At 34.1% G+C, this 27,708-nt stretch overlaps 1 protein-coding gene across 4 annotated transcripts in view; it reads right to left on the bottom strand.

The window, feature by feature from the left end:
* DENND1B (DENN domain containing 1B) overlaps window positions 1-27,708 on the bottom strand; it is a 390,124-nt gene that overhangs the window by 47,594 nt on the left and 314,822 nt on the right. For 3 of the 4 annotated variants that reach the window (XM_027843459.1, XM_027843461.1, XM_027843460.1), the window contains 5 exons: window positions 25,993-26,033; window positions 25,231-25,299; window positions 21,217-21,273; window positions 20,274-20,381; window positions 974-1,053 (listed from right to left, as the gene is read on the bottom strand). In XM_027843459.1, the coding sequence (XP_027699260.1) occupies window positions 974-1,053; window positions 20,274-20,381; window positions 21,217-21,273; window positions 25,231-25,299; window positions 25,993-26,033 (355 nt within the window). The remainder of the gene's footprint in view (window positions 1-973; window positions 1,054-20,273; window positions 20,382-21,216; window positions 21,274-25,230; window positions 25,300-25,992; window positions 26,034-27,708) is intronic. The other variant, XM_027843462.1, reaches the window with a different exon arrangement.

Below are 27,708 nucleotides of genomic sequence, written 5' to 3'. Positions count from 1 at the left end.
ATGTTTCAACTGAACCAAAAGTTTTTGAAGGACAGGGACTTTGACTTTTATAACAATTCAACTTTTGTTGAGTTTAATGGAATGCAAAAATAGACAGAAGCTATCCTAAGGCACTAAGACTTTAGGTTTGAGAATAAATACAAAATCTTCAACTATAATCAATCAATACATACTTATTAAGCACCAACCACTATAATAGGTGCTCAAGACACAAAGACAAAAATGAAATTGTTACTGCCCTCAAGGAACAAACATTCGATAGGGAGAGACAAAATGTAAACATTAAAGAGTATACAAAATAAATACAAGATAATTTTGTGAGAGGAACACTAGCAGTTGTGGGGGAGGGATCAGAAAAGACCCCTTGAAGAAGGTAGCAGTCAAGCTGAGCTTTCATGTTGACTAGGCTATATAAGAGGTAGAATTAAAGAGGAAATGCACTCCAGAAAATGTGGAATTCCTGTGCAAAGGGAGATGGAATGCTATGTGTGAGGAACAGAAAGGCCAGCTGATCATCTGGTCTGCCTACCTTCCTTTTTTTCATTCCTTCCTTCCTATCTCTCTCACTTTATTTATTTTGATATTGAGTCTCTCTATCTTGTCCAGGCTTGCTATGAAGCCATAGCAATTACTATGGCCTCATCCTACTATTTATTGGTCCTTTAACCTGCTCTAGTTCACTCTTTTTTAGGTAGTGCAGTGCTCTTCACTCTCCCCAACCCAAAGGAGGTAGGGGGCTTACCATACTAATGTCCTTAGTGCAGATACTTGATTGGCTCTTGTCCTACTGTAACTCAGAAGTCCCAATCTTAAGAGAACCACTAGACTCGGTCTCTCCTAACAGAGATTACAGGCATGTGCCTGGAAAGATCTAGTTGTTTTTAAGACATTACGGTTCTGAAATATCCACTAAGACCCAAAGCATCAGTTACTGTAAGACCTCAGGCTATATGACAACAAGTAATTTACTCACTTGCTTGCTCTGTCCATGTCATCATCTTCATCTTCAAATAGGACACAGTCAGTGCTTTTCATTGGTCTTTTTAAGCGTGCCTAAAAGTTATGATTAATAATAAATGATCAGTTTATATGTAACTTCTAGAACAATATTACTTTGAGGAAGAGTTGAAAAGAAATATCCATTCAGGGTTGTTTACCAAATAGTCTTGCTTAATAACTAGTTAAGATTAGAGAACTGGGCAGCTATTTCTTTAGTAATTTCATCATAAAAATCCCCTAACACCTCTCCTGCAAATATGTGTGTATATGTCTGTATGTGTATATTGTGTATATATGTATATACATTTCATTCTTAACTTATAAATAGTGCAGATAATCCATTTCTACAACTAAGTAAATAGAAGTATTAAAAATCTAACCCTCTGCCTGAAGCATCATTTGAGGTAACTGCCTTTTATTCCTTAATTCAGAACCACTGGGAAGTGTCCAATGAAGAAAACTGATAAGCAACTACAAACCAGGAGTATCTAGGATGCTGCCTAGTGAGTTATACCTCTACTTCCAAGATAGACAAATAAAGAAGCATTTATTTATTTACAACATGTAGGCACTGTGTTGAGCTGGAAATACAAATAATAAGCAAGGAATACCTCAGAGAGCTTATATTCTAATGGGAGAAGACAATAAAGGGGGCTGGAAGTCTGATAATTTGTGTCATTGATTCATGTCATAATCCAAGCATTTATTTCACATTTATTACATTCACAGTATTATGCTAGGCACTGTGGATACATAGACAAAACAAAAAATTCTAGCTCTCAAGTGCCTTACATTGTACTAGGAGAATACAACTCATACACAGATAAATATAGAATAATTTGAGGAGAAAGAGTGCTAACAATAAGGAGGATGAGGAAAGGCTTTCTGTTGGAGGTTGCCCCAATCTGGGTCTTGAAGTAAGCTAGAGGTTCTAAGAGGAGAGATGACATGAGAGAGCATTCTAAGTATGCTGGTGCAAAGGAACAGGGGCACGTATGGAGAACAGTGAGGAAGCCAGCCCTCCTGGAGGGGAGAGGGTAGGAAGAGGAACAATAAGGAGGGAGAGAGAGAGAGAGAGAGAGAGAGAGAGAGAGAGAGAGAGAGAGAGAGAGAGAGAGAGAGAAGGGAGCTAGATTGTGAATGACAGGAAATGCAAATTAGAGGAGCTTGAACTTCATTCTTAAGGCAACACAAAGTCATTGCAGTTTAAGAAGAGAAGTGACATGGTGAGACCTGCCCTTTACAAATGAAAACCTGGCAACTGGGTGAAAGATGAATTATAGAGGAGAAAGACTGGATTAAAGAAACCATATAGAAAACTCTGCAATAGTCTAGGTAAGAAGTGTTGAGGGTCTGGATTATGGTGGTTATGGTGTGAACAGAGAGAAGGGCAAAGATTTGATAGATATTGAGGAAGTGGAATGGACAAGACTTGGTAAATGAATGGATATGGGGGTGAGGGAAAGTTAAGATTTGAGGCTGAATCTTAAATTGTGAACCCGAGTAACTGGAAGGATGGTGGTTTCCTTAGTAGAAATAGTGAAGGTAATGGAAGAGCAGGTTTAGGGGAAAAGAGAATCAGTTCTGTTTCAGACATGGTGAATATGAGACATCCAAGTAGAAATGTCAAACAGGAAACTGGAAATGTGGGACAAGAGCTCAAGGGAAATAAAGATTAAATATATACATTTGAGATTCATCTGCATAGGGATGAATGATAGATTACTCCATGGGAGCTGAAGAGATCACATAGATACAAGAGGACCCATGACAGAACTCTGTGGTACGCTCATGGATAGGGGGGTAGGACATAGATGATGAACCTGCAAAAGAGATTCAGAAGTATCAGTCCAAAAAGTAGCAAGAGAACAACAGTGCAGTGTCAAAAAAAACCCCAAACAAACAAAAAACAAACCAACAACAAACAAGGAAGGAAAATTATCAGGGTAAGGAGAATTAAATTTTTAAGAATTAAGTTTCCTGCAGGGAAGACATTAAAGATGTGGACTGAGGAAAGACCATTGTATTCATCAATGTCAGGGAGGGAATGTCCATGGTAGGATAGACTAATTAAACTAAGGGTTCTGTTTTCCCTTAAACCGTCAACTCCAACCATTTGTTTGGCTAGTACCCTGATTTTATTAGAACCACTAGTGTTTGACTTTAAAGCATGATGAGTTTGAATTTCACAAGTATGTTTGAATTTTACTTTTTTATCAATGTACAGTGTAATGGACTAGTAATCAATACATAGTATCTAAAAAAGTGACTAGTTTTTACAAAAAAATTAGAAATAAATGAATAAACTGTTGCCCCTTTTATATTATCAGTCTCTTACAATTTAATAGACTATACAAACAATTAAAATTTTAAGTATAATTTAATATTTGATCCATTAAACATTTACTGGACATCTACAGGACACTTAAAATTTTGGAGAAATCAGTTGCCTACTTTGAAACAGTATCTATTTTAAAATTTAGATATTGAAGAATGTGTTTTAGTTACTTGCACGCTGTAGTAAGAGCAACTGTAATATCTAATACCTGGTGAGGAATGTTCAGGAGGTGAGAGTATTGGTTTTCTTTTAATTGTAAGCACAACATAACTAAGTCAATAGAAGAGAAAATTATTTAAAAATAAATAATGCCAAATGACTAATGGGGAAAAAAGAACAGACTTGATGAAAAAAAAAACAACTTCTGATTAATAGTGAAAAAAAGTTTTGCCTCTACCTTGTGAGGCTTTTTTGTCCAATATGCAAATTAGCAGAAGTGTTTTCTATGAAAATTTTCAACTCATATTATGACTGACTATTATTTCCAGCAAATTATAGGGGAGACAGTGCCCTATGGCAGAAAGAGACTTAGTTTTGGAGTCTGAGGACTTGGGTTCAAATCTGGCCTCTGACTGGTTACTCTCTGTGTCATGGTGGGCAAGTCCTTATCCGCCCTGGGCCTCAGCTTCCTCATCTGCAAAATGAAGTTATTTTAGATGGCCTTTAATATCACTTCTACCTCTAAATCTATAATACTATTATCTGTGGCACTGAAAAAAATGTTACATATATTCAGGTGGAATAATATATTAGAACATTATATGAGAAAATACAACATAGGAAAAATGACTCAAGTTATAACTTTGAAAATAGAGGTCAGCAGAAAACTGAGATTGAATTAATTTATATTACAGAAAATTCACTACATGTGGAGCTGCATATGTAAAATATGAACAAGAATAACAAACATTGGCTAATCTAGCTTTCTTCAATATTTTTACAATCCATATTAAAGAAATCATGAGTTCCAATAAAACTGTCTATAAATGAGGGGAATGACAATCTCAAAAGTTATAATGACAGGAAAAGATTTCGTTTATCTATTTGTGCTGCCTGTCTTTGTGGAGAATAACTAGGTACAGGTATCAAAGGAATGAATTATGTATTAGCAGAGATCACATTTGGTTAGAAAATAATTTTATTACAGATATAGACAAAAATCTCAAATTAGCAAGTGTATTATGATCTTTCTGAGGGTCAATAAACACTTTTACCATAAAATATCAACTAGAGCTCCTTGGATAGCACCAAGCCAGTCAAAACACAGCACAGCACGCATTGGTGAATGGTAGATTTTCTTTTAAAGTGCTAATAAAACAGACAAGGAGGGAAAGACAGGCACAGATTGCATATGAAAAAAAAAGAGGAAAAGAAAAGAAATAAAAATTCTTAACAAATTTCAAAAGGAACATTATAAATATTTTTTCAAAGTTCTGCTAGATGTTGCAGCATAATACATGCAGCTGCAAAATCTGTCAGACATTTAGACAAACCTTCCATTGCCTCTATACCCTGCTGTTTGCAGTTATTTAAGCTTTTAGTTTCTGTCTTTTCTGCATTGTGAAGTGTGTGCTACTTCTCCCATAAATTTCATGGAAGGAGAGCCTCTGTTTCTTTCCTGATCTGACTTATATTAGCCTCTTTACTTACATTTATTACCACAAGAAACAAAACCCCAACATCCATTTTTTTGTTGCTCTATAATACTATAGTCTTACTAGAATATAACAGTATCAGTTGTATATTCATAAAATCAGCAAGTCTAAAATTCATTGTTTCCAGAAAGAATATTATATTGATTTTTAAAGATGACTAACTTCATTTTTTAAAGAGAATAAAGTAGTCAGATTCTAGTTATAAAGTTTGTATGACTTTAGATAAGTATCTTCCTTAAGTTCTCTATGGAATGGGGACAATGACTAATCATTAACTGTTTTCGGTAGATTAATGAGTTTTTGCAATATGATGAGAAATACTGAAGAATATGACATAGAATGTGCACAAATTATTTATACCAAGACTATCGATTACAACCTTTTACCTCAACCAGAGCTGTTTACATATTGTTGATTGTAGCTAGGTAGTGTAATAGCTAGAGTGCTGGACTTTAAAGTGGGGAAAAGAAGAAGAATCTGTTGGATTTTATAGCTGATTGGCTATAGTGGGTAAAAGGTAATTAAAATTTCCTTTTAGTTTCAAGTTGAGGAGTACCATTTCAGATAAAAAAATTAGATTGGTTTTCAATATTTCAAATTGCAAAATAGATGAAATTGAGAAAAGAAGTCCTAATGATATTAAACAGTTACACACAACACAACTTCATATATAAAGTTCTTAAACACACACACACACACAACATAGCTACACTGTTGGGAATATAGTAGGAACTTAATAAAAAAGTTGTTGGTTGATTCAGAGAGAATTTTTCTTAAAAGTTATAGCATCATTAATTATGTCAAGGAAAGATTTTTCTAATGTCTAAAAAGTTGGAACTTGTTCTGGAACATTATACATATTAATTAACAAGTATTTTTAAAATTCTAACTAAAAAACTTATATCAGAGACTAAAGGTAAAAACATTAGAAACAATTTACAAGTCAAGGAGATGGAAGATGGGAGAAGGAATGTAAACTAAAACTTTAATTTTAATTGATATCTTTGTGCAGGAAGCACCACTTTCATGCAAGAGAGAATGGTTTGGATTCCTTACCTTGTTAGTGCCAATTTAAAATAAAATTAAAAACAAATGTATTCAAAGACAGTGACTGTGATAGGGATGGGAGCAATTCTGTCAGATGAAATGGAATATGAAGTAGTCTCAGAAAAGTGGCTATCCTGAGGATCCCCAGGAAATGTGATTAATTTTGACTATTTTCTTCATTATAGTTTGGTTTTTGGTTCACTGTTTAATTGGCTTGGAGGACTCTTTCTGGTTGCAGCCCTTAAACTTATAAACTATGATTCAAATCAAGGGGGAGGAGACCAAAAATTGGTATCTTTCCATAAAGTCCCTTAAAATTGAGGACAGATGATGAATCTTAGACTAGATCTAGTCTATATCAAACCAAGAGACTGGCTAAACATTGAAGCTGTAGAATACAGAGTTGTTACATTCAGTGTCCTGCAAAGATCATAAACCAATGAGTTTAACCAATGGTATGCTTCAGTACTTTAATAGGTATCACAGCCTTCCCTTCTTCAGACCATATCCTATAAAGTTAGAAACAATTTCATATGGTAATGGAAGGTCTTATTATGTCTCTCGTATATCATGGTGGTAAACTGGATAACTTGCAAAGTACCTGAAAAACACTATTTTAAGCAATAATGATCTAAAATACAGGTAGGACACAATTTCAAAACTGTTATTTTGTCATGAATGTTAATGGTTGAAAATGTCAGCTTTATTAAAGCAATCCAAGCAACAACTTCCAAGGCCTCAGTCATTACTGATCAGTGTTTACACAGTTAGTTTAACAAGGATATTGGATAAAGTGTCCTCAAAGTAAAAAATCACATAACCCTTTGATAAATGGCAAGATATGTGCAATCTCACTTTTGCTGACAATATTTCAATATTTCAACATTTTAAAAGGTTTCAAAACTCATCTGCTACATTTTCAGTAATATGTGGAGTTTTTAGTTCCCTTCTATTTAATAGTTTGAACATGTCTCTTCAAGGACTGATGTTAAGGTAATTAAAAGTCAATAAAGATTAAACTAACTATATTTCTTTCAACAAACTTTCATAATTAAAATTTAGTAAGTCACATCACTTAAAAATACAAATATTTTATTTATGTAATATTCAAAGTTTAATACCATTTAAACTATAGAAAAAAAAGCACAGAACTGAAAAAGATCTTAGAGATCATAGAGTAGACAACATTCATTTGAAAGATGAAGAAACTGAGGTCCAAAGAACTTGCCTAAGATTACATAGATAGTAATGTGGCAGGCCTTGAACCTAAGGCTTTTGATTCTAAGACAAAACTATCCATCATTTCGGGATATAAATGAAGTCTTAAAAATCTTTTGATAATTGTTTCTTGTTTAGATTCTTATGTTATGACAGACTTTTAGAAATATCTATTTGAATTTCCAAACTGTGACTCAAAACAAAGGGGAGGGAGACTGAGAACTGATAGGTTTCTATAAAGATAGTGCCTTAAAATTGAGTATGGACTACTGATATCAGACTGGAGATATTCTATACTAAACCAATGGACTACCTAAACATTTAACCTATCTAAAAAATAAATAATACCCTGTACCCACTATAACTAATCAGTGATAAAATTCATCAGATTTTTCTTGATTGTCTTTGAAATTTACCTCTTCCTTTCTATTTTCCAACAGCCATTCTAATCGTGTGTGTGTGTGTTTGTGTGTGTGTGTATTTTATATATGTACGTATACAATGACTATTCTAAACATCCTCTTCTCTCTGCAAGCCTCCCAAAGTATCCCTTCTCCACATCTTTTCAGTTGAGGATCTTGTCTTATACTTTCACCAAGAAAATCTAGGCCTTTTTGCCAACAGCCCTGTCTTCTTTTCTTCTCTGCCTCCTACTTGGTATCATCCTCCATCATTTCCTCCTTCACTCTAGTCTCCCTTGAATCTATCCCCTCCTATCCTCTCTAGCAGGTTGCTTCTACTATTATCTCCTTTTCCCCTCTAATATCCAATCTCTCCCTTTCTAATAGTTCCTTCCTGTGGTGTACAAACATGCCCTACCTAGTAGTCTCTATTCCTTAAAAAGAATTACTACATCCCACTATCCCTGCTAGCTATCATCCTATTTCTCTTCTCCCCTTCTCAAACTCATTGGGAAGTAAATAAAGAAAGCTGTTTACACTTTATGACTCAATTCCTTTCATCCCCTTTCAATCTCTTCTAAACATTTTGTAATCTGGTTTCTGACTTCATCACTAAACTAAAACTATTCTCTCAAAAGTTACCAGGGAAGGGAAAGGGAAAGGGGGGGGGAAGGTGACAGGGGGTAAGAGAAAAGGGGAGAGGAAAGAAGAAAGTAGAGACAAGGAAGGGAGGGAGGGGAAAGGGGAAAATAGGAAGGAAGGAAGAGGAAGGGTGGGAAGAGGGAAGGGAAGGGAAATTTATATACTATCTACCAGGTGCCAGACACTGTGCTAAGTTCTTTACAAATATTATCTCATTTGATCCTCACAACAATCCTGGGAGGAAGGTGTTGTTATTAACCACAGTTAAGGACACTGAAGCAAAAAGTTAAGTGACTTGCTCAGGGTCACACAGCTAGTAAGTGTCTGAGGCTGGATTTGGACTTATGGCTCTAGATGTCGCTCTATCCATTGCATCATCCCTATTCCAGGAAAGTGCACCACCATCCTATTACTTACTCAAGCATTTAGCCTTTGTACGATCCTCTATTTCTTGCTTGCTTTACGTATCCAATCCATTGTCAAATCTTGTCATTTCACAAAACCTCTTGTATATATCCCTTTCTCTCAACTCACACAAGTAGAACTTCAGTTTAGGCCCCCATTACTTTTCATTTGGTCTATCATAATAATCTTCTAACTCGTCTCCAGACTAAGCAGTTTCAATTCCTTTAACTAATCCTTACATGGTATATACTCAAGGCCCTTTGCTATCAATGTCCTTTAAAAATTGTGCTATGCATAATAAATCAATCAACAAGCACTTACTAAGTCTTTACTACATGCCAGGCACCATGCCAAGCACTGGGGATACAAAGATAAAGCAAAAACAGTCCTTGCCCTCAAAGAGCTTATATTCTAATGAAGACAACATGGCCAGTATATCTGAACTTTACTGCAGACCACATGGAGAGGAATAATGTGCAAGAATATTGGAAAGACAGGGCCCACAGTATAAAGAGCTTCATATTATAAACAAAGGAGTTTATATTTGATCTTAAGGTTAATAAGGAGCCACTGGAGTTCAACAAGTAGAGGTGATGGTGGTAGCAACATTGCCAGATTTGTGCTTTAGGAAAATACTACAGATGTGGTCTGACCAAGACAAACTACAGAAGGAGTACAACCTCCTTATTATTGGATGCTATGTTGCTATTTATACAGACCAAGATCATATCAACTGCTTGGCATATATTGAGCATGTTAATCCCCTAAGAGAGAAGGGGAAATGAACAAGCCTTTATTAAATATTTGCTTATGTGCCAGGTACTGTGCTAAGTGCTTTATAATTATACATAATTGTTATTTATAATATTTAGAAATATCTATTAAGACTCTCAGACATTTGTCAGATAGCTTTCTAGCCATGCTTTCTCCTTCCTGTACTTGTAAACTTTTTTTTAAATCTAAGTGTGCTTTTACATTTATCCCTACTGAATTTCATGTCATTAGATTAATTCCAATACTCTAACTTGCCAAAGTCTTTTTTGGATCCTGACCCTATCAACAAGAGTGTTAATTATTTTTCTTAGTTTTATGTTTTCTTCAAATCTGAGGAGTGTAGCAACTATGCCTTTACTCAATTCATTGATAAAAATATTAAAACCAAGTAGATTCCTGGGGCACTTCACTTAGAGATGTATCAAGTTGATAGTGAATCATTAACAATTATTCTTGAGTAGTGAGTGTCAACCAATTCTGTATAAATCTCTCTCTTTTTTTAAATTATCTAGTCCACATCTCTTTTCCACAAGAATATTATGAGATACTTTATCAAATGTTTTGTTAAAATCTAGGTAAACTTTATTTGCAGAATTCCCCAAATCTCCTGCTTTAGTAAAACTGTCAAAAAAAAAAGGGGGGGAGAGAGGATAAAGTTCAATCTGACATGACCTGTTCTTAATGAAGCTATGTGGACTCTTTTAAATCATTGTTTTCCTTTTAATTATTCACTATTTCTTTAATAAGCCATCCTAAAATTGTTTCAAGAGTAGAAGTTGACTGTCCTATTGTTTGCAGTCTCTTACCATTAAAAACAACAACAACAACAACATTAGGGCAATATTTGTCTTCCTTCAATCTTAAAGTAGCTCTTCTATTTCCTACAATCTTTGAAATGTCACTAGAAATGGCTCAACGATCATATCTACCAATTCTTTTAACACCTAAGGGTGTCTAAAATTCAAAGTAATTTGTGCTCTTTTACTATTGCCTTATTTATATTGGTACCGATGACTAGTAATCCATTTTTGTTCTGGCATCACCAGTGTAATACAAGAACTGCACGGATACCAACTACAAATTAACTCTCACAAAACCCATTATATTATGTTTCCCTCTAACTTGTTCCTTCTGATGTCAGAATTTCAGGTAGTGGCACTATCATTTATCCAGTTTTCCTAGATAACATAAAATGAAATTAATTTTTAAATATTCTTTTGACTGAACAATGTTCCTGAAAAAAATTTTATGGCAATATAAATATCCAACTGTTTACTCCACTTTGTTTCTAAAAGATTTCATTTCTAAAGGTGTTTAAATTTTGCTGTGATCTTCTTTCATATAAAACAAGTTTAATATAATGCCCACCAGAGGGCAGTCTCGTAATCTACAAGGTGAATTTTTTGCACACTATTTTTTTTCCAATTAAAAGAAAATTCAACATTTGAGAATAGAGATATCTGAACAACAGAGACAAAACAACTTGCCTTCAAGAAAAATAAAATGCTAACATCTTGCTGTCCATATTCTTCAAACTAAGTCCAGAAACACTTTTTTTAGAATTAGAACTTGATTAAAATGTACTGAAAATATACTTTATGAAAGTATCAACTTGCATGCTAAAATGCTGCCTGTTTTAGGACTATACTAGGTTCATGTTTACATTAGTGGACATGACATGTGTCATTCAATACTATACCATTCATTTTGCTTTATGAAAAACTCTTTCAAGCCCTTCACTGGATTTCCATATCACATTAGGCTAACATTTTAGTCACAACAGTAGTTCCTCAGTACAAAGCCAAATCAAATAAAACACTGACAATTTATGCTTCTGAAATCAGTAAGGACTGATATAACCTGGTTTAACTGCTATACAATATTTATATTCAACATTCCACTTTCTAATTATCTTCTCCTCTTCCCTTTGTCTTCTTTGACCTTGGTTCTGCTTTAGTACTTGGGATCCATCCACCTTCTTCCGGATCAGAGTAGCTTTCTCTACAGATAATGACTAAATATACTTAATCTTGACTAAAGGAATGGAAAATACTCTCCTATGAGAAGTATTTCTCAAAAGAACACAAATACATGGTGGCCTTTTCTGAGAGCTGCTCTGTCTCCTTAGCAAATATCATTCTCTCTATTCATTTTATTCCAATAATATACTGAAATTCCTAAGAAAATAATATAATAAGTACTAAAAATATACACATTTCAATTTTTCTCTTACCTACAACCCCTAAAACAGGGAGATTTAGACAATCTATACTATGTTCACAGAAACATTTCATGTATAGCATCTTAAAATGTGATATTCTTATATACCATAAAAGTTAGTGCATTTGTTCAGTTTTTTTTGCTTAATTTGTTTCTTGGATTCCTTGCAAATATCCACTCACAACCAAGATGTATCTTTAAAACATACCTCACTAATGTCTTCCTAAAAGTGGTTACCTAGAGGTAATTACCCTTATCTCTTTGGAGAAAAAGGTACATCATTACATTATAAAACAAATTCATAGATATTATACTATACTTTGACTACATGCTACAATGATTTGTAAAGTTACTACACTACTACTCTGTGTAATGGTTTTACATGAAAAAATAATAAAAATCCACTTTCTGATAAAAAGATGCACTTTGTTGGATTTGCCTCAGTTAAGTGGAAGTTTGTACATATATGCACATATATGTGTAGGGGTGTATGTTCTGAGGTAAGCAAAACAGCATTAAATGGATTGTTCCATTTGTTCACATCTTGAAATGGAAAGATATAGTCTATGGTTAGAATGGGAAAAAAAGTAAAATGTGATTATTACTAGTTCACTAAAATACTGTTATCATAATTTACTTTAATTTCCTGCTTATAAACATAAATAGGTATGTGTATGATGTAAACTGCTAGTTTATAACATGTTTTATGTTTAGCATATAATAAAAGAAGGCATAATCCACCACCCATAATTTCTTATACTAGTTTTGCATATTTAATTCATTGGGAAGATTAAAAAAAACTGGGTGAATTTTTATTGGGCCAAGAAATGAAATAGTTAACAGCAACATACACGTTAAGGTTTTAGTAAGGCTTAACAATAAAAAGCTTCAATCCTCTACTTTCACTAGATTTTGCTGTGGTTTTTCCTTGCTTAGAGCAATCCATCTGTTAATGTTGATTTGTAGTTCAGTTAAGCTCCCTTGCTTACTCACGTTAACATGCTCTTCTTATACATACATACATACACACACACACATATACATACATATACACATATATCCCCACAAGAGCTAACCTAAGGAAGAGTAGGCAATATTAGTTTCAGATTAACTGTATACATATAAGAGGAAATTTCCTTTGCAGAAAATATATTTTCCAAGTACAAATTAAAAAGTAAATATACTCAAACCATCATTTCACATAACAGGAAAATTACCTTTAGATTAGGTTTCACAGATTTGTTATGTATCATGATTTGTTTCAATGCACTGTTCATTTCTAAACATCTGGAGCAGGTTTTTTTTTTTAAAGAAATTTATGAAAGAAGTAGGATATATTAGTAAATATTAACTGTTAAAAACTATTCTATACTGAAACCAGCGGCAATATTCTCACTGGGCCCAAATGGCCCTATTTTCAATAGAAGTAGAAGAAGATCCTTTCCCTGGAGTCCTGTTAGGCTGGGGCTACAGTTGGAACTGTCATCTTTGCAAGAAAGGGAAAAGGGTTGGGTTTTACAAATGTGAAGCCTAATTGGGAAATCTTCATGGCTGTCCCCTTGACATTTATTTAAGCCTCATCAACAAAATAGAAAATAACTGTACCAATTAGCAGACCAGCACACAAATTACTATTTGTTGGAGTGGAATGTATATTCACATTCTGTTCTATAGATAAGCCAGTAATAAAAGAAAACTTTGACATAAGACACATTTAGTTGTTTTGGGATATTTTACAGCACTAAATTTATAAAAATTTTCAAAACTCATTTTTAGCTTTAAAGTACTTTTATGGTTTCAAGTGATCATACTCTAGTTTTTCTAAAATATAAATAAAAATTATTCCATTGACAAACCTCAAAGAAATGTTGTTAAGTTATCTATATTGACTCTGAACACACTTCTTAAATAACTGGTCACATAAGCTATAAATGCAGATGAAGCAGGTCAAGGTTATTTCTTTGAGTAAAAATATATCATTAACCAAAAAAATACATATCGTAGTATGGTTTATAAAATATTTCAGTATTTAGAAAATCTTTGCTTTCACCAGTGTGGAAATTCCCACCACTAATGCAGATGGCAAACTCTTTATGTCTTGGCTGGCAGTTCTTGTAGTGCTATGATGAAATAAGTCATTACTTGGTGGTCATCTTTCTAGTGAAGAGCCTTTCAATGCATCTAGACTTATCTGAATGAATATAGACGGTCTGTGGTTGGGCCTATACTTAAAGCCTTTAAATCAGAATTTTTATATTCAATTGGCAAAACCTTGAAGCACTTGAGCCATCTCCATGATGAACTACTGGAGTAGAATGTCAATTCTTATAGGCTCAGAAATGATCAAGTTTAATTCCCTCATTTTCCAGGTAAGAAAACAGGCCCAGAGAGATGAAGTGATTTGCCCAAATGAGCAGCTACAGAGCTGCTGAGACTAGAAGCCAGATCTCTTGGCTCCCCTTACAGAAAGCACACAAGGACAGGGAAATGTAGAAGAGGGGAGAGTTAACTGGTCTCTCAAGACCTCCCACACTCTTCTCCATTTCATGGGGATCTCTCTCCTACCCCACTTGACACACATGATAGTTAGGCTTTACTCCTTCTCTCAACGGCAGCTAAGTATCATAGTGAATAGAGTGTCAGGCCTGGAGTTAGGAAGACTCTTCCCAAGTTCAAATCTGGCCTCAGACACTAGCTGGGTGACCCTGGGTGAGTCACTTAACCCTGTTTGTCTTAGTTTCTTCATCTGTAAAATAAGCTGGAGAATGAAATGACAAACCACTCCAGTATCTTTCCCAAGAAAACCCCAAATGGAGTCCCAAAGAGTCAGACATGACTGAAACAAATGAACAGCTCCTCTTTATGACTCTTTCTGCTTTGATCTGAATTTAAAATATTAAGAGTTGTGAAGAGAGCACATGTGAGATTTTCTCTGTCTTTGTACTCAAAGGGTGGCCCAATGTACATCTTCTTAAAATCTAGTAATAATAATATCAAACTATTATGTGTACTAATTACAGTATACATGGAAAACACTAAAAGGCATGTCTAGTATAGAGCAAAGAGAGCTGCATTTGGATTGACAGTGCCAGAATTAAACATTACTCTGCTTTTTACTGACCAAGTGAACTTGAACAAGTCAACCTCTCCACAACTTATTTTACTCACTGGCATAATAAAAGGGCTGGGCTAGATCAGACATCAAACATATGACCTGCATGAGACCCAGAACATTCCCAAATGTGGCCAATCCAGGTTAAAATGTTATTAGGAAATATTTAACAAAATAAATAAAAATACAATAAAACAGATAATATCACATTTTAAAACTAAGTCAATATGTGGCCTGCAGGGATTCCTATATACAAACTAGTGGCCCTTATTTCAATTTGAGTTTGATACCACTGTGCTACATAATTTCTAAGGTCTCTTTCTGCTCTCAGACTTAGGATTTTATAATCTAGACCAGGCATGGGGAACCTACGGCCTCGAGGCCATATGTGGCCCTCTAGGTCCTCAAGTGCAGCCCTCTGACTGAATCCAAACTTCACTGAACATCTGAGGACCTAGAGGGCCACATGGGGCCTTGAGGCCACAGGTTCCCCACCCTTGACTTTCTTTAGCGAAGTTTAGTTACCAAAAGTTCCTAATGGTGGCATCTACAACATGAAACTGAAGGATAACACTGTAGTGAGATTGGTGTATTCGTCCATTCACCATTTATTACAAGGCAATGCTATTCTCTTAATTCAGTCAGATTCATATAAGGAAGATGAGACCAGAGTCTCAAATTTATAATACTACAAAATATACTTGTTTTAAAAAAACTCATTTTCTTACCAGTTAATTATTTATGTGCAAAGAGACAAAAGCCAGCCATGGAAGACTGTCATTACAGCACACCAGGTTACCTTTGAGGTAGACCAATTTTAGGAGCAGCTAGGTGGTGCAGTGGACAGAGCTCTGGCCTTGGAGTCAGAAGGATATGAGTTCAAGTTTGGCCTCAGACACTTGACATTCACTAGCTGTGCAACCCTGGGCAAGTCACTTAACCCCGATTGCCTCACCAAAAAAGAAAGAAAGAGAGATAGACTAACTTTTAACTTCATAAGATAGACAAAATAAAGAATGCTAAGCTCTCATCTTTCAATAGCCAGACATTAAAGTAATATATAAATAGACCTGACATACTTAGTCTAGTATCTGCCACTGGCCTGCTCAATATTTAGCATTTTTAGTAAACCCAATATCTAACAATTTAAGTCAGCTAAGGTTCAGGAACAACAGAGGCCTCCTGGAGGAAGTAGGAAAAGATATTGTTCTTTTCCTAGTGCTATCATAATCTTCTTCTCAATCAACTTTGTAACAGTCAATTCACTATCTATAATCACAGCCATGTTCCTCAGAATGTATCTCCAATTTCATTGCTGCTTCCAAGATTACCCAGGTATTTAGTAGATATAGTTTATCTCTGGTAAATCATGTGACTGAAGTCTAGGTCTTCATGTGAACTTTAAGGAAATAGGGGTGAGAGGGCTGGCACTCTTAAAATGCAGCTGTCCTGGTGACTTGATGGACCTCAAGTCCACACCTTATGGAAGTGGGGCTCTTTGGCTTGTTGAAGAGACTCAGGGATCATAAGAATTGCACAAATTGTTGAAAAGCTGTCATGTATTAGAAGGATTAGACTTATTTTGGGACTCTGGAGTCAGAACTAGGAAAACTGGGTAGAAGTTGTAAAGGGGAAAATTTAGGAGTCATGTCAGAAAAAATATATCTTAACAGTAAGACTTTCTAAGAGTGGAATCTTAAATAGGATGTTACTTTTTAATTTGCTTATTAGTAATAGATGCAATTTGAGCTACATCATGATAACACATGACAGAAAACCATCAAATAGATTTAGGCTAGGTATAAGAAAATAATTTGCAGAGTGTTATGCAACCTCATTTTGTTTTCTCCATCACAGCACTTTTTAAAAGCAGGGCTTACTAGAAGACATAAATCAGTAATCTGCTTTTACATTTACATTGTTATAAAAATGTGAAATAAGATAATAAGTATATGATATTTTAGTGACAGTAGTATTTTTTTATTTCTTTGCCATTTCTAACACATTTCTCTGCATTTAATTCTTTTCATTTTAGACTCCTTTGGAGGTTACAAAGAACATTTTTTTCCCACATTTAAGTGGCCTTGTTAAAAGAAATAATTAAAAACTTATTAATCATATTACAGAGAATGAATACAATCCAAATGGCATTTGAAAATTAATATACACAGATACCATAAATTAAAACAATACATTTACTATAGAAAGTTAGAGCACCCCAGGCCCTAAAAGTAGATATGATATTCTGATAGTGACATGATCAACCACAGAAATGAATTAAAATCATGTTCCCAAGTTATCAGTTAGTAAATACTATTCAACAACAGTTTATTTTTTATTTTTATTAGAACATCCACAGTATTGGCCAGATTCTTAAGGAATCTGAACATTACTGAGCTATTGGCTAGATTATAAGAATCTGAGCAGTGGCTAGATTTTAAGAATCTGAGCACTGGAGACAAGATGGACCTTATATACAGAAAGACTGTGGGAGAGATCTAGGAGTGTGAACAACAATTTAATAAGGATTTAATAAGCACATACTGTGTGCCAGGCAGTTTGGTATGTACTGCCAATACAAAAGCAAAACTGAAATAGTTCCTGTCCTTGAGGAAGTTAATGTTTGTGCACTCAATAACTTACTTATTTGAAGGACTATCACATAGATCCATCCACTACAGGTCTACCTTATTTTAATCAAATCCAATGCACATAAAATCTAGATTTATAGAACAGATAAATTAGAGAACAAGTGATACAATGCACAGAGCTTTGGGCCTGGAATCAGGAAGATCTCAGCTCATATCCAGCCTCAGATGCTTACTAGCGGAGGAAGTCATTTTATCGCTGCCTGGCTCAGTTTCCTCATCTGTAAAGTGGAGATAATGATAGCTCGTACTTGCCAGGGTTGTTGTGAGGATCAAATGAGATAATAATGATAAAGCATTTAGCACAGTGCCTGGCACAGATGAGGAAACTAAGGCAAACAGGGTTAAGTGTCACACAACTAGTAAGGGTCTGGGGCCAGATTTGAACTCACAAAAATGAATCTTCCTGACTTTATTCCCAATACTCTATCCACTGTGCCACCTACCTGCCCTTCCATTGTGCCCTAAGTATCTTATATTCACTTTCTTAAGTATTCTTTCTCCTCAGACCAGTCTGAAGAAGTCCACCTGGAAGGTAGTCCACGGTACTTGGGGGAGGAGTGGTGGAAACAATATCCTAAAGCCCATGTAGATTAGGGTAATTTTTCCTTGAAAGGTATTGAAATTGTCTTTAAGATTTAGTTGGTTCAGGGGACAAAGGATCTGGCCTTGTAGTTTTCTGGCTGCTTCAGTACAAAAACAACCAAGACAGGAAGGCTGGACCTTCTTCCTCATTCTTCTGACTGAAGATTACCAAAATAACTAAAACTGTAACAGGAGAGCTGCATTCAGCTAAATCAAGGCTCTATACTTTCCATGCTCTAGTCAATAAACATTTATTAAGCACCTACTATATGCCAGGCACTGTGCTAAGTGCTGGTGATACAAATAAGAAAAAAGACAGTCTTGCCCTCAAGAAGCTCATAATATAATGGAGATCTTAGTAAGGATTAATATGAATGTTCTACTCCAGCTGTGGCTAAGTAAACTTCCTTTTGTTATTGAATAATCTATAAATAACCTATAAATAACCTGTAAATGTCTCATTTTGTTCCAATCTCAGACCTGAGTCACCAGACTGCCTTAGTCTGCTCTCACTTATCACATGAGGGAAAGGGACAAGGAAATGTATGGAAAGATACCTAAGAGATTTGGCAGCAGTGAGCACAGGATCTAGGCAGTATGACTCTAGACAGGTCTTCATAAATACTCCCTAGCTAGGTTTCCCTTTTCCCCTATTCTCCCTGGGGCTGATGTTTTTAGGAAAGCACACTGGATTTAAAGTTAGAAGACCCAAGCTCTGGTTCTGGTTCTACTCCTAACTAGATAGCTGTATGGTTTTTACCAAGTCATTTATATTCTGAGTCTCATTTCCTCATGTGTAAAATGAGAATTTTGGAATAAATGATCAATCAAGATACAGTTCTAAAATCCTACAATTTTATGATTAAATCTAAGATACGTTAAAAGATACTTTGTCCTAGTACATTTCCAAAAACAAAATGACTCAAAGATAAGAGAAGTAGGATGTATAGAAAGAACACCAGATTAAGAGCCCAAAGAACTGGGTTTAAATCCAAAGCTCTGTTTTTTATTTTCTGTGTGGCTTAAGAAAGCAACATCTTCTCTGAGCCTCAGGTTCCTCAAAGATAAAATAAGGAGCTTGGATTAGATAATATTTAAGGTCCCTTACAGATCTAAATACTACCTATTTTGGAAAGCAAAGGACACCTGAATTAAAATCCCCAAGATAAAATTAATTACAATTATCTTATTTCTTATGAACTAAAAGACAACAAACTAGAGGTGAAATATAATGTTACTAACATGCATGAGTTTTCTTCTAATACCTTGGGTTCCATGACCCATATTATAGACTATATCAGTGGCATCAAATTCAAATAGAAATAGAAGCCACTACACTGTACATAAGGATTGCTGCAGGTCACATACTGACTTAGGTTTTAAAGTGGAGCATTACCTATGTTTTCCTGTGTTTTTATTTATTTTGTTCAATATGTTCCAATTACATTTTAATCTAGTTTGGGGCACTTGGAAGTGTCACAGACTGTGTGTTTGACCCCTCTGGACTAGGTCATCCTGAAAGGAAATCTATTCTCTCTACTTCTAATAACTTAAGACCCACTGAATTTGGGGGGAAAGGGACTTTAAAATCCCTTTCTATCCTTATTAGATTACATTATAGTCATGACTCAGTGCACAGTTTCTATTTTGTCTTTTTATAGAATGTATTCCCTAGTCTCAAAATTTTCTCCATAAATGTGTGTATGCACATACATTTATTTTTAAACATAGCATGTATAATCAATCAATCAAAATGCATTTATCAAATATCTACTATGTGCCAGGTTCTAAGCCTGGCAGTAGGGATAGAAAGACAAAAACAAAACAATCTCAGCTCTCAAGAAATTTACCTGCTAATTGGAGAAACATATGTATCCACGTAAAAACAAAATATATTTACAAGGTAGTGGGGGAGCATTAGTAAGTAGGGATGGCAGCAACTGCTCGTATAAGAGTTGTGCTTTAGATGAGGTTTAAAGGAAGCCACATATTCTAAGAAGCAAAAGTAAGGATGGAGCAAATTCTAGGCATAGGTGGGCCTATACAAAGGCACACATAAAGGAAATAGAACGGTATGTAATCTGGCATTTTCTTTACCATAAGAAGCACTATATAAAAGTGAAACATTTGTTACCTGGTCAAAAACAGAATAATAACTAATTCAAAAATAATATAAAAACGAAGACAAATTTGTTACTTTTTATTTTAAGTAAATATTCTAAGTCTTACCTGTGCTAGTTTATGCTTCTCTAGCTTCCCACCTTTTTCACTGTGTAATGTGTAAACTGGTGTATACTGTACAGAACCAGAGCAAGATCCATAGTCTTCTTCATTCTCCTATGAAAAAAGACACTTTTACCACTTATTTAACATATTCACCAAAAAAAAGGAGGGTCGAAAACATAAGACCTACAATAAATAAAAATACTATACAACTGGCTAAAGACAAGTATAGGATTTTTCCAGTAGAAAAATGAAATTCATTTTTACATGAAGCTAATAGCTTTCAAAATGAGTTTTGTAAATATTTAATAATTTAAGTAAATTGTATTTTAAACATAATTTGTTTACCTTTATCTCTTATCAAAGAGAAAAATATTAAACAGTATTAACAGTGTTTCCCCTTCCAAACACAGTAAAATTCAAGAGAACACAGTAATCTGAGAAACTCTTTTCAGAATATATATTGAAATTAATTCTGCCTTTGGAAAGTTGAAAACATTGCCCAGTTTAACATAACTAAAACTATAAAGACCACATAATGCAAAAATATCTGAGTTAATTCTAAGCTAAAGACCCTCACTTTTTAAACTTTCAGCTTGAAGCAAAAACTTCTATTACGATACCAAGGCAATCAACTTTATGAAAACATACATGCCTTAAAGTAACTTTGAAGACTTCTGTTGTTCAATGATAAAACATGCAAACAATAAAGAGATTATTCAGTAAATGCATATAGAATGACAGATAGTTGCCAGAGGGCTTGTTATGAAAAATGTGTTACTGAACAAAGGACTAAGCATATTTCAAAAGTCATTAAAAATACAAATCTCTTGTGATTTGTATAAGCTTCAAACTAATGTATAATGTATATGTATAATATAATGCAAAAGTATAAGCTTCAAACTAATGCAAGTGCAAAGTTGGAAGAAAGTAAAACTCTATGACATACCCTGTGTTTTAGTTTACTCTTTACTTCTTTTATTCCTTGTTTAGCATGATTCTTTGCCTAGAGGATGAAAAAAGGGTCTGTTTTAGTTCTATTCAAAGAGTGAGCCATGAGAAAACAATGAAAATTATATATTAAGTAGATGGATGGTAAACTCAAATTTTAGGTATGTTATATAACACTTACAATTTGTCCAACTTATATATCTGTCCAAGGTAGATATAGTATGTTAATATATGTATGGTATGTTTATATAATGCTTCATTAGATTGTGAGCTCCTTCAGGTCAAGGACTTTCTTTTTGTATCCTCAGCATTTAGCTTAGTGCCAAGTACAGAGTAGGTGTTTAATAAATGTTCATTAACTGACTGACTAATATGTGAGTAGTTCTACTTTATCTGAATATAAATTTCAAGCAAAGACAACTTTTAACATACTTAACTTCCCATACAGGAGAGAATATATTAGGAGCTAGTCAGATAACTGATGCCCAAAAACAGTGGTTGGAAGGGAAAAGAATACAAAAACATTTGGTAGGTCATTTGGGGAAAATGTACATTTAAAATGACTACAAAAGTGTTTCTGTTTGACACCTTGCAAAGAAATTCATCTCAGGAGAAATGAAGTGCTTGTACATGCTTGTGGAGAATTTGACTAGTGGTTTTTATTGGAATAGGGCATATGTTCCATGTAGGCATAGAATTAAAAACAATTAAGAAAGTAAAAGCTACCCTCTTGCTTTATTAGAGAATACCTATGAAATCAACATTAGGTATTAGAACTCCTCAGGTCCTGGTTTGAACTTTTAAAAAGCACAGAGGATGCTTAGAAGGCAACTTTCTGTGAATGTCTTTTAATTTTTCTGTAGCTGTTATCACTTTACCTTGTTTTTGAGGAAATCCCCATAAAGAAAATCCCAAAATCATTTGAGCATCTAGGCAAAGGTAAACACATAGTAGACTCTCTCCCCCTACCCTCACTCGGGGAAGAGTATAAATAGATAGATAGGAGGGAATATAAAGAGATCCAATTCAAATAGTATTTTCTTAGCTTATGATCTCCATTTCAGTGAGGCAAGTCTATTCTCATTCTCTGAAATTGGTTACCTGTCTTTTGGCCTAACCGTCTTCCTTTCATACTTTAAATATTTACCTTCATTCAATCTTCCTTACTAAAGCAATGATCCAAAATCCCTTCTTTTGCAATTTATCACAGAATCAGCTTATCTATTTTTAGCTTTCTCTTACTCAAGTTTGGATCTATATTTAGTTGTTCTGTTATTCAAAGCCCCAAAACGGTAGGATGTAAATTTTCAACCTACAAGGTATATGGATAATCAGTTGTTTCTTTAAAGAATGGCTGCTAAATAAATACCACAAACTCTACTTTTTAAAAAATACTAAACCAAAGATGATGTTGGGTGAGAGAGATTTCTTTTTTGAGGTACAATATACCCTCACTCTGCTTTACTCACTATCAATTGCTCAGACTTTATGTGGAGTTTTCTTCTGTCTAGTAGTTTTGCTTAGCTTATGGTTTCTGATTTCAGGGGAAAGCTGCTAATATGGAAACCTCACTTTCTCCAACTATTCTCATTATGGAACAGATCATTACAGTGTTCAACTTCACAAGTCTAAGATGAGGGAGGCTGAGACATAGCTAGAGAGCAATTCATATGAAAAAAGGACCTGGGAGGGGGTTTAATGAATTGTCAGTTTCTTATAAGTTAACAATGAACTTTGGAACCTTAAAAAAAAAAAGAATTCTCAGGTTACATTGTGAGATATGATATCCAGGACTATGGAAATCTGAATCCTGCTATACTCTTCCCCGGTCAGACCACATTTGGATTAATTATGAATATCATATTTGAGGAAGAACACTGAAAAGCTAGAAAGGATTCAGTAGAGAAAAATCAGAATAGTAAAAAGCCTTGATATCTTTACCTATAAGTATTGGTTAAAATAAATAGGCATGTTTAGCTCGATGAAGAGATGTTTGGTGGGAGCCAGGGGAGAAGAGGTAAACCTGAAAGGTATATTCAAGTATTCTGAAGGCTGTCATGCTACCATTTAGAAGTGGAACTGAGCTTATTTTGCTTGAGTGTAGACATTAGAATTAAAAACACTGGATGGAAATTGCAAAGAATGTAATTTAGGCTTTATTTGAGGAAAAGCTATGTGACATTTGGAAAGCTACTTAACTTCTCAGGTACTTCAGTATCGCAGGTAATTCTGTAAGATTATACTGATAATGGGAGTTTCCTTACATCAAGGAAATCATTGGTAAAACAAAACAACAACAACAACAAAAAACTATCCCAAAGGGGTGACTCAGTGGGTTCTCCCACTGGAGATCTTTAAGTTGGATGGCCATTCACTGGGTATGTTTATATAATGAAACTGATGCTAGCTTAGGAATAATTTCTCCAAAGTTTTGTAATTTGTGTTAGAGAAATAATTTGCTTCCAGAAGAGAGACAGCCTTGTATAATGGAGAAAATACTGTATTTGAAGAATAGGAGTCTTTTGCCTCTGACACTTAATACATGTATGAACCTTGGCAAATCACTTAATTTTTATTTGCCTCAGTCGTTTTTCTAAGACTTATCTATTAAATCATAGGGTTGTATCAACATTGGTGAAAAGAGTTCCCATGCCTACTAAGTTACAGGTTCTTTCTAAATTTCTGGCCTGGACTCTTATAACTAGGCTCCTGATTTTGATGCAGTTAGGTAGAACAGACCAGGTAGACTTGAGTTTGAATTCAACCTTAGATGCATACTAGCTGTGTGACCCTGGGCAAGTCACTTAACTTCTGTTTGTCTCAGTTTCCTCAACTGTATAATGGGTGCAATCACAGTACCTACCTTGCAGGAATGTAGTGAGGATAAAATGAGATATTTGTAAAGTGCTTAGCACAGTGCCTGACACATAGTAGGCACCATAGAAATGCTTATTCTCTTCTATCCCCTCTCCTTTCCTGTATTAAAATATTTATTTCCAAAAATGTCATTAGCTAAAGTCTCCTTCTAGCCAATATGATGAGTCAAATAAAAATATGACTATAATTAGAAAGGAAGAATAAGCATGTGGTAAAGAAACTTCTAGAAACATTTCTAAGGCAGTTAGTCAACAAGAATCTATTAAGTGCTTAATTATGTGTAAGCACTGTACTAAGCACTGGGAATTTTTTTTTAAGGTAAAAAACAGTTCCTTCTCTCACCTTCTAGGAGGAACCAATATGTCAATTACTAGATACACATAAGATACAGAGTGGATGAAAGGTAACCTCAGAGGAGAAGGCATTAGCAATTGGTAGAAGGTATGATATCAGCCAGTCTTGAAGGAGGCCAGGAAAACTATGAGGCAAAGGTGAGGAGGAAGATCATCCCAGGGAAGGGGGATAGCCAGTGTAAAGGCATAGAAATAGGAGTTAGAATATCCTGTCTAAGGAACAGCAAGAAGGTCAGTGTAGCTAGACTGAAAAACAATGGAGGAGCAAGAAATATAAGCAAGGGTAATTTCTTATAACAATGAGCCTTAACTGAATTTTAAATTTCTGTGAGAATTAACTTATTTGTTTACCTATTTCTACATATTACTATTAGTTAATTTTTTAAATGGTATAATACTTAAAATTACTTCACAACTTATTTAAATTTATTAGGTTTCACCATACCTAATATGAATCAATGTAACACGATTAGAATACAACCTGGGTTCTAGTTTTGGTTCTGGTTTTTGACCCTAGATAATTCACAAAACATATACCTTCTTCCTGGTCTGTAAAAAAATCCAATCCAGGATGAAATCATGTTAAGTTCCAAAACTCTATGCTTAAAAACTTCAAATATCATATCAGATGAAACAATTGTGACAAAAATTTTAGTAAAGTTAACTTGCTTATTAGTTAATGTAAAAATATATTTAAAATACTAATTTGGAAAAAGCTTTTATTCCACCAGTCTTTTACTTACCAATTAATTTTTTTAATTTAAGAAATGAAAAGAGCTTACAAATTTATATGCTGTTCGTACGGCAGGGGTTGCTTTGGTCACTGCTGTATTAAATAATGCACTTCCCTTCTGTAACAACAACAACAACAAAACCCATGATATAAAAAAATCAGATTTACATATCATAATTAAAAATGCAAACAGACCATGAAACAGTGAGTAATCATACACCTGAAATATAAATAACTTATAATTATATTTCACTTACAAATGAGACAAGATATATATATATATACATATGTATACACACATATATATCAGCACAGATGATATATATTAGCATAGACTTAAGCAGCATAATGAGCTGTTTATTATATTTTAAATGTTTACTAGAAATAAACACTACCATTATCAATTCTTTTAACATTGTACAAGAAGTCTTCTGTCAGGTTAAAGCGGAACTGTTATAAAAAACATTTACCAGTTTGCTAGCAGTGATGAAATTCCTAGTAAATCTCATTGTCACATATAACTCACATTTATGAGATTATGCAGCATCACAAAGTTAGAGAATTCCTTGGCCAAACTGAGAGACATAATATGCTTTTCAAAATGCATTTATTCCATGTATATAAAAAACTTAATTTTAAATTATCTGTATAAATATTAGGAAACAAAAGATATGATCAAGTGCTTGATCTGCAAAATAATTCTTCTGAAAGAAAGGAAATTATATATTTCAAATTGCATAGATATATGGAACTGATCCCTAATTTTCCTTTAAACATCCCACAAACATTTTAAAAGGTAAATATACATTACCTTGACTGTGTGCATCCATTGCTGATAAGATCTTGAGTTTCCTGGAATATAAAAAGGAGAAGCCATCAATTATATTTTACCACAAATTCTAGATCCAAACAATCATGGAGCATAATTTCTAGAATTTTAATGGACAAATTCTATTAATCTAGAGTATCAGGAAAGTAGTAATGGAATACCCTGGGGCAGGGGTGGGGAACCTGTGGGCCTGGAGGCCACATGTGGCCTTCTAGGTCCTTGGGTGTAGCCTTCTGACTGAGTCCAAGTTTTACAGAACAAATCCTTTTATTAAGGTGATTTGTTCTGTTAAGTTTGGATTCAGTCAAAGGGCCGCACTTGAGGATCTAGAGGGCCACATGTGGCCTTGAGGTCAAAGGTTCCCCACCCCTGCCCTGGGGTATCAAAATAAATTCTATAATTTTTTTAATACTTTCAGAATATTTTTTGTTCCATTCAAGCAATGGTCAAAAGTTTTGCTTTCTTTCAGTACCACTTATTATGAACCTCACATAAATGAATACATATAGCTGTCATATTTCTTTTTGAAATTTGTCAGAAAGAAAAAAAGAAACAATATTCATTTGAAAACTAAACAAAGAAGGCTTTTAAAATGAACATGTAGCACTTAGAATTAATGAGTAATTCTATAAGCAATGAGAAAATAGCTGTTACCAAGCACAAGTACATGCTTGTTGACGGTAACTATGTGATAACTTCTAATGCTAAACATCCTGTGACTTAAAGTTGTATACAAATTAAGGTTACAGATATCAATAGGCTTCATAATCTAGTTTCTCTTACATGTCTTTTCTAAAAGTATTACAAAGGGAAGAGATAAAAATGGCCAGCCACTCAGTTAACATTTTGACAAGAGACAGCTACTAGCTAATAGTGAAAAACTAAGAGCAGTCAGCAGCTATAAGTGACTTTCTTTACCAATAAAGCCAGATTTTAAAAAAGCATTACAGTATTTATTAATACATTTACATATTGTTATAATTTTCAGTATAAATAAAACACTTCCAAAATCCTTATTTTAAGATAATTACAATTTATTATTATGAAAATTAGAAACACTGTTAGGGTTATTAGGTAGACATTTTTAACATTGTTCATCTTAACAAAAAATGGTATTCACATTCAAAGACAAAATATCTTTGGCTCTTGTTTAAGGAAAAGATGAATTTTTCTTGAATTGTGTCTGCCTAAACCGTGACTTAGAAAAATTTCATGAGAGTTGTGCTAGTAAATGTTTTTGAGCCTACTAACATGCCATTGAAACATTAAGATTAGCTTACAGTCCTTCAAATTTTGGCACATTAGTTAATAAATGAAATGTGAAAAAACAACCCACTAGTCTAAACAAAATAATGACAAAAAAAATCACATGTCATATAGATAAATCTGGAACCAGGTAAATGTATATGAAATTTAACTGAAAATATATCTTTATTCTAAAGTTAAGAACTAATAATACACTTAGATATAAGAGTAAGAATGTTAATGTTAATTTTAAGTGAAAAAAAATACATGTTCCCAATTGTACAATATGACAATAACTTTTTCTGAATGTGATGTCTTGTCAAATCTTTTATATAGCCACACTGTTTTTTCACTTGGTCTGTGTACTATCTTTTTTAATCACTCCCAACTTTCTAATGAGGCCTCATTCCATTATTTTCTCTCTGAGATAATTTTGATCATATCTACTTTTCA

This window comes from Vombatus ursinus, unplaced genomic scaffold (genome assembly GCF_900497805.2).
Source record: "Vombatus ursinus unplaced genomic scaffold, bare-nosed wombat genome assembly UNPS02014909.1, whole genome shotgun sequence".
Lineage (NCBI taxonomy): Eukaryota > Metazoa > Chordata > Mammalia > Diprotodontia > Vombatidae > Vombatus > Vombatus ursinus.
Note: the sequence above shows the minus strand (reverse complement) of the source record. Positions and strands in the feature narration are given on the sequence as shown.